This window comes from Marmota flaviventris, chromosome 2 (assembly GCF_047511675.1).
Source record: "Marmota flaviventris isolate mMarFla1 chromosome 2, mMarFla1.hap1, whole genome shotgun sequence".
In the NCBI taxonomy this organism is placed as follows: domain Eukaryota; kingdom Metazoa; phylum Chordata; class Mammalia; order Rodentia; family Sciuridae; genus Marmota; species Marmota flaviventris.
The window spans coordinates 141586338-141595205 of record NC_092499.1 but is presented as its reverse complement, the minus strand read 5'-3'; the positions used below and the strand labels follow the sequence as shown (position 1 = coordinate 141595205).

Below are 8868 nucleotides of genomic sequence, written 5' to 3'. Positions count from 1 at the left end.
ACTGAAATCATCACTACCATAAAGAATGAAACCTGTTAATCTTCCAAATTTGCTTATGAGAGCCCAAAGATTAATTTGAACTTTCCAAGTTTAGGCTATTACTTTGAAATAGAAAAGGGGGAAAAAAAGATTCACAAACAGGAATTACTATGGATAGACTTTTTAAAAACTATATAAACTTTTTTTAAAAAAACCTTCTAATACCTCAATCTGTTTTATTTATGTTATCCATCATATCATGAACAGAGAAATAACAATAGAAGATATGGTTGCTCTCTTCATCTGATAGGGCCAGGGCCTTCAGGATTCAGATGGACCAAAAAGGTGGAACACAATCTCATGCAAAATAATAACCTCATATACCTCCATTCCTGAAATCTGAAATGCATGTATTGGCCATTTTGATATTTTACCCCTTTGAAATGTAGCAAAATTGGCAATTTGCATTGAACTACTCAGTAAATATTTTGAACTTATTTAAGATATCTTTTACATCTTAGGTAATAGTCCAAACTGGCTTATATATTAAAAATAATAATAATTTGAGAGACCCACAGAGAGAGAATAAGTTATGCCTTTATTTCTATTTTTTATGTCATAAATACCTTCATATACTTCCACAGAATGTAATTTTAAAATGTGCTTCCTTTCAAAATCATTTATTAAGCTTACTGGATGAGCATCTATATATTCAGGGCTACCTCTAAAATGACTCTCTTTTCTAGCTTATTTATCACAGCTTAGGAATGTGCTATCAAAATTTCTGCACATTTTGAACTCATAATAAGGTTGCTATTTCCACTGTAAATTATGTAAACACAGATTTCTGAAAAGTATCCTTCTTAAAACCATTAGTACCTGTGCTGCTGGCAAATGTAATCACAAAATACATTTAAAGAAGTATACTTTTATCACTTTGAGTATTTGGAGGGGTCTATAGAATTGTTTTGGTAATTCTTGGGGAGAAATTCTTCAATAGATAAGAGTCATAACTGGTTCATCAAGTGCTTACTAACTGTACTAGCTGTTTTTCTCCATATTTTTAAGCAATTCCTTTGTGATACAGTCAAAAATCTAATTTTCCTGGAAATCGATTTTATTTATTTATTAATTGAAAAGTCAAAATCGCATATACTTGTGGTACACAACATGATATTTTGGTATACAGTCATTCACTACATAAAAAATGGGCCACATGTAACATGGTGGCTCCAATAAAATTATATCACCCTAGCCATTTTAGCTTGTATAAATATACCCCATGATGTCTGCACAACCATGAAACTGCCTAACTACACCTCTCTCAGAATGTGCCTCCGTCCTGAAGCTGCACGTGACTGTAGGTATACACTGTGGAATGGCTAAGTCAAGCCACTTAACATCCACATTACCTCACTACCCCTTTTCTTCTGTGGTGAGATGGAAAGATCTTTCTATAGCCTTTTGTTGTTGTTGTTCAGACTCTATTGAAATAATCACTAATGCCGATTTGGAGAAAGGTGAATTACTGAGGCTCTCTTTTATTTGTAAGAGGTGAAGTTCAGGGTCCTCAATGGCTTGCTCTCCTGAGTGACAGTAACTGTGATTTAATAAAACTCCCTACCAGTGATTATCAAATGAGGCAACCTTTAGCAGAGGGCAGCTCTGAAAACCCATCTTTATGGTCTCTGAAATTTTAATATATTTTAAGCCTGTAGGATGAAAGGCAAATGGACAACTAAATGTGTGTTTCAAGGTGACATGACAGTGAGTCCTTGTTCTCCACTTAGGAACTGAACCTTCCAGAAGGTGTGGGAAGGACCTTATAAACAAATCGCCCACCCAACCTCTAAATAGTGTTGACTCTTAACAACTTTCATTTTTCCACTGTGGCTAGCTCTAGTCTGGTTCATTTTATTATCAATGCTTTGGGAATCTTGTGCTGCCACCAAAAGTCATGCACATGAATTCCCCGCCACGCCTCTGCAAATTAAACAAAATGGGCTTTCAGTATGCCTCAAGTTCCAAGGCTCTATGTGATTGATTTCCCAACGGCTCTTAGGGCTGTGATTAAACATGACAGAGAGGGCCACAGTAGCACCATGTTTTGGACAGGGGGAAATCCACTTAGGTTTCTAGCACGGTACAGGCCATACGGAAGCCATTCTGTAAATCTGTGTAGAACAGGGTACATGTGGAAGAATTTGCCCCACTCTGCCTTTCTCTAAAGGAGAATGCTATTCAAGAGACACTTCCAAGCAAGGTACAGGCTCACCCCTAGCCATGCCTCAGTCACCCTGTGCTTCCTCAGATAGGGGGAAACTATTAGGATCAAAGAGTTCCATTATAAGGCCCAGTGAATTACAACATGCCACAAGCATATTTATCTACAAAAATCTATAAACATAGTTGCCACAAATATATTTGTCTCTGAAATTCACTACCAGGTAGAAATAGCCAAAACAGAGATCTCCGCACCCAGGTGAAAGGGCTCACACCCTCTGCTTAGTCTTGCAATAATTAGAGCCCTTCAGGCAGACATGGGCCCATAAGGACAAGGCCTGAGAGAAACCAAGTAGTCTCTAGGGAAGGAAATATTGTCCCTGACACTTCCAGTGTATGTGCTGATGTACTGCCACTAGCTGATAGTCTTCAAACTCTAATAAGATGGTTATCGTTTTTCACAGGCTGCTAGTTTTTGTGAGTTTCTGGTTGGGCTGACATTACGTTATCAAGACAATGAAACTTACCCAACAAATCAGTATCACCTCTTGGCAGGTTGTCAGTGCTACTCAATATGTGGATGTTGGCTGAACTGGTCCATGCCACCTGGGAGATTGTTAAAAATTCAAATTCTCAGACCCCACCCCAGATTTACTGAATCAGAGTCTCTGGTTTGAAACCCTGCCAGGTGATTCTGATGTATGCAATATTTCAGCATTTGTTCATCCATCCTTTCTCTTTTAGTACCAAGATCCTCAATTCGGAGATGTGTTGGCCATGTTCCCAGTAAGTACGACATTCCCTTGCCTTCTCTTCAACAAAGGGAGGTCAAGGACATGCTTGTGGAGAGCAGTTTTCTTAGAGACTGGCTCAGCTGAGAGGTGTCGCCCCTTTGTTCCTTGCCCTGCCTTCTGCTTCCTGCTTGCATTGTGGGTGTGAAGATTGTCACTTCAATAGCCATCCCAGCCCATGAGGCAGCCTCAATGAAAGATCAAAAAGTCTGAAGGTAAAATGAGTATATTCCCAATGATAAGCTCACAGCGCAACCATAACAGCCATGGCTGTCTTTTTTCCAAGTTCCCTTTATATGAGAGAAACAAACTAACTTATTATAAACTTACTATAAATTAGCTTATTTGGGTTTTCAGTTAATTAACTAATTTTGAGTTAATTCTTACAAATCCCAACTATTACATCAATCTTATCTCAGTACAAAGTCTTTCTAGAAAAACCAATGTCCTGCATGCATTCCTGGCCTCTCTTCTTTCTTCCCTGACAAATTTTCTGCAAAATCCATTCCATAAAAACTGATTAAATCAATAGGGAATGAACAAATGCACTATTTCCCTTACCTTCCCTTATCAATATAAGAAACTGGCACATTCCTTCAGGGAAAAGTGCCTGGAGAGGAACCACATTCAGAAGCCCACAGCTGTCTGGCAGGGCAGCAGGAATCCCCTTGCAACCAAGAGGTGCATCCTGCCAGCTATACGATCCCTGCACTTTGTGTTAAGACATATTTAATACCCATCGTGCCTGCTCACTGTAAGTAGAATAAATCAGAGGGTAGGAATTGTGACCAGCGTTTTTACCCTAACCTCAGGCCTTAGCACAGAGATGGGCACAGGAGTATTTGCGGAGAGAGTGAATGAGGGAGTGAAGGAAGGAAGGAATGGCTAAGAAGATGGATAAATACTAACCTTTTCATTTTTATACTGATCCTTCATATCTTCTATTTTAAACAGTCCAGTGGATAGTCAACAATGGTCTCAGGAGTGGAGGGTAAGTGTTGGTCACATTGTCTCACTATCAAAACACTGCGGGAGGCTCTATAGTGAGACATCGGTGACTGGGGGATTAGTTCAGAAACTAAGCAAGCAGTAGCATAGGACCTTGTAGCCCACTACTAGCCCACATCACATGTGGCCACAGTATCTCCATTTCACCTCTCAAGTTCCCTATGCACAAATAAGAAAATTGAAGAAAATGATTCAGCTAATTTAGGAGTACAGAAAAGACCTTAGTGCCTGGAAACAATCTCTAACCCCAGTTCTTAAAGATTTTATTAGTTATTTTTATTATTTTTTTTCATGAAGTAACATATACCAGGGAACTCGGGAATGGAGTTATTTATTACATGACCTCAAGGTAAAGACGCTACAAACTTCACATATAGGCACACCTCTTTCACTAATTATTTTTAATAAAACAAAAGATCAAAAATCAACATCAGGAGATGTCACAATACAGTTGAGACTGTTAAAAGAAACTACTCCCAAACTGGGAATCATTAAATGCATCACAAACCATGAAGGGATTTGCTCAATGAAAGAACACATCGTCCCTCTTGCCCCTCCATGGATGCCGTCAGGAGTTTCTCAGGGTAAAACACAAAATGAAAAAGAAATGGATGGCCAGGAAAGCTGTGCATTATCCCCCAAGGTCCTGCCACGGAGACTATTTTTAAAGACACATTAATCTCAGCAGTACTGACAGCTTGTAAGAAGTGGCCAGGTCCCAGTGCCAGGCAAACTCTCCAGGGGGAAAGCTGCCCACCGTGTCTATACCCTTCACCAATGCCCACATGATGGATGGAATGGGAGTCGCCCTTGGTTGGTTAGGTAGTTGGTTTAAGGAGCCATAAAGATGATTCTGAAGTTGAGTCCAGGAAACCAACTGGAGTTAACCCATGAATTATTGCAGCCACCCTGCACTCAAAAGTTAATCATAATTTAAATTTACAAGAGCCCTCTTAACTAGAAAAGCAAGCTCTGTCTTGTACATTTCTTAAGTGGTTGCTGCTCATTGAATTGTACTACCCATTGAAGAACAATGTTACAAGGGATGTGGTAATCCTGGATCTATGCAATTCTCTTTTATGATCCTAGCCACTGTATTTCATATCACAAGAATATGGAAAGTATATTACAGCTATATTACATAGAGTCTGTCATTATCGACTTAGCATTACGTTAGTTAACTCCTATAAAACACTGAGAGAAATGTTAATACATGATGGTATATTTACATATATATATGTACAGTTGGGGGCTTTGGGATGTCAAATCAGACTTGGTATTCCTTACCCCGACACACACACAAAGGTGGAGTAAATAAAGAGGTGGGGATAAGAGAAGCAGAGTAAACATTTTAACCATTAAAACTGATCTCAAATTGAAGGTGGAAAGGGTCATAAAATTTATTCCTTCCCCCTGTTGACCTTTTAATGGAGAGAATTTCAGAAAGATAACCTGAAGCTAGGGCAGGATGTAAGCATTTTTGGAAGAAACATTCAACACCATTATCATTCTGTATTAATTTTTGGAGCTTTCTGATAGGCAAAGTGAAGCCCTTTGTAGCAAATCAGAGAACTAGTTCTTGCAGATCGCCACTCACCCAGCCTGGGCACATTCACCTTCAGTGGTAGAAACTCCCTATGGGGCTCACTGCCACTTTTGCTGCTAGGCAGTTCTGACTATTTAAAAAAAAAAATTATTCCTTTTTCTTGGAGGCAAGTCTTCAGTCTATTGCTGACCTTTGCCAGAGGGGTTTGTCCTGGGTTCCTCACTTCACCCACTCTCTTCTTATGTCCCAAACTGGAATTTCGTCTTAGAGCACTGAAGGAAAATACATCGGACTCCACTATATTCCCTGATTCCCAGGCTAGTGGCCTGTGTTTCAAAAGCCTCAAACCAGAACATGTAGTATGTCTCATGGGACCTGATCACTGTAACAAATATGGATCCTGTTTTACTGCTAAGCAAACAGAAAGAATTCACACTTGGGAGAACTGTGGCTATGTTTCCTTATCCCTAAACTCCCCATGTTATTTGATTCTTGCCTATAAAGGAAGTGCCAGAGGCCAAGGAAAGCATCTTGTGTTGTTTCTGGTTGAAAAGCAAAGTCAAAGACCAGTACTGAAGACGGTAAGCTTCAGCTTCACAGGTCATCTATGTAGAAGAGAAATGTAACCTCTCTACCCACAGGAAGAAAAGTGCCTGGACTAAATGAAACCGCACTTGATTTGCTAAGTGCATCCTCTGAACAGCAGGTTAAATGGCTATAAGAAATTGTGCTTGCATTTTATTTGATTGCACCCAATTTCCTGGGACCTCAAACACCAAGTTCTCCCAAAATATGGCTAAAATGCTGGCAATATTTGCAAATAAACCCAAAGACAGTTATATACAAACTTAGTTTACAGAATACTCATCCTATTAAGTTTCTTCAAATAGCAAAACAGCAATAAATGTCATTCTTAAATGTATCACCTAGTCATCATGGAAAGCTGAGGACACTTAGCAAAGTCGATCTCTATAGATAGTGCTTAAATATTTGGTTTTGTATATCAGAGTATCTTCAATGCTATTGTGCCAATTTTCAAATGGAAAATATGTTCGGTGATAACTTTGAATGTAAAAATATGTGATCTCCCTAACTTCTTGGCAAGTTAATTCATTAGGTCATTGATCTCCTGGGAGCTTTATGTTTCTCAACCTCAAATTCATTTTGAAATGCAAATAAGTTCTTGCACCTTGCTTAGGGAAATGCACAATCTTTACTTAGGTATATACTCACTGAAGGGTCCTCCCTCTACCTTGGGCTGGGGAAACCTAAGGCCAAGTACACAGCTCTGGGATCCTAAGAGTGGCTCAGGGCACCCCAAATCAGTCACCTGAGTAACAAACATATTGACAACTGAAGTGGGTCCTAAACTAGGGATCTCAAAATCAACTTCTCCTGCGCTATCCAAGGTGTCCTGTGGACAATGACAGGTAGGAGATGTGGCTGCATTTTAGTGTCCTGGACAAGATTTTTTTGATCTTTCCTTTCCCCATAGGTTGTTCACATCAGGACCTGTTCTCGAGTCTCTGGCAGTCGAAGGGCAATCAGGCCACCCCCAACCAGAGAAGCAGCAGCCAGAAGGATGGGGACCACTTTGGTTATCCCAACAAAAGAAGCAAAGATGGTGTTTCCCAGGATGGCGCCAAATCTGCATAATCCATTGAGGATGCCAAAGGCTGTTGCCCTGCAAAAGAAAAGGAAAGGAAAGAATTCTGAAATTCTGGACCTTTTTAGATAAATGAGACAGGGTTCTTTTTCTTGGGAGGAGGGGGGGAACGGGGGCAGTTTTTTCCTAAATATAAAATTAGCGCATTCTCATTTAATCAAATTTAGAAATACAGAATATAAAGATATGAGGATATTTAAGGCAATCACAATGATTAATATTTTGAATTATTGCCTTCAAGTTTTTTTCCTTCTCTTTTCAAATATATCTGTTCTTAAAATACTTACAGTTAGTACTTGCTTGTTGCAAAAATAATAAAGACATATGCAAAACAGAAAGTGTAACGGTTCCCCCTCAGTAACACCTCCTTGTGGCAGACTGCTAGTTGTCCCTCCATATAATTTCTTCAAATGTAAGACTACATTTCCCAGAATCCCTTGGTGCTGACTGTAGTCATGTGACTTAGTTCTAGCCAATGGGTTGTAAATACAAATGGCACCTACTAAGAAACTTCCTTAAGAAAGCTCGTGATCAGGATTTCTGCTTTCTTTGTCTGTTTCCTTCTATCCTACTTCCTAAAGCATAGATGGTCTCATCATAGACCACGATTAAGTCTAGACAAGGAAGAACAACATAGAAAGAGCCTAAACTGCCTGCTATAGATTTCTACAAAAGAAAAAAATGAAATGCCTACCTCAGAAGGCCATGAAGTTTTGGGGTTTATCACCTAATCCTAGTTACTGTCTCTCAATCACACTTCCAAATGATAACTATTATTCACCATTTTTCCTGCCATGACCTCATCTATACACAGACATAATGTTCCCAACACCATTGCTCCCCAACTGAAGTAAAATATTCTTATACCAGAATTTAAGAATGTGATTATATTTTTGTACTCACAATTCCTTTTTATATTTGTCTATAATTGAACAACTCTTTACCTTTATAATCACTAGCACCCAATCCCAGTATTTTTGTTTTCAGCATTTTCCTGTATATTTATTTTCACATGTGCTTTTCTAAATAAAATTCAGAATATTTTTTTCAAGATCCCAGAGAAGTAAATCTCATTGAATTCTGAAATACTCTCATAAGTTAGAGAAAAACTAAATAAAATTTGACATTTTCATGAGATTAAATCATACATAATGAGTTATATCTTGACATTTATTTAAGTCTCCTTTTATCTCTTTGTAAGTTTTACGGTTATTATAGTTTTATCCCTATGAGTGTTTCAAATTGATTTCTAGGTATTTTATTACAAATGGACTTTAATTCCTTTTTAATTTATTTATTTAATTTATTTATTTATTTATTTATTTTGGTACTGGGGATTACAAACCCTAGTACTTCAACCACTGAGTTATATCCCCAGCCCTTTTTATTTATTTATTTATTGAGATGGTCTCACTAAGTTGCTGAGGTTCTTACTTAGTTGTCCAGGCTGGCCTTGAACTTGCCATCCTCCTGCCTCAGTCTCCCAACTTGCTGAGATTACAGGTGTAAGCCACCACACTCAGCTTCAGTTAAATTTTTAACTTGTTTTGATACATTTTAAAACCTGTAAGCCATTAAAAATTTTATTGCTGACCACCTGACCAGTATTACTTTCTTGTTTCTAGTTGTTTCTCTTCAGTCTCCTAGAGGTAAAA

At 38.5% G+C, this 8868-nt stretch overlaps 1 protein-coding gene across 3 annotated transcripts in view; it reads right to left on the bottom strand.

Annotated features, from left to right (window-relative positions):
* Positions 1-6213: 6213 nt before the first annotated feature.
* The window catches only part of Sv2b (synaptic vesicle glycoprotein 2B), a 61418-nt gene continuing 58763 nt past the window's right edge, over positions 6214-8868 (bottom strand). For all 3 annotated transcript variants that reach the window (XM_027920382.2, XM_027920400.2, XM_027920408.2), the window contains one exon: positions 6214-7231. In XM_027920382.2, coding sequence (XP_027776183.1) covers positions 7048-7231 — 184 coding nt within the window. In that variant the 3' untranslated portion in view covers positions 6214-7047. The remainder of the gene's footprint in view (positions 7232-8868) is intronic.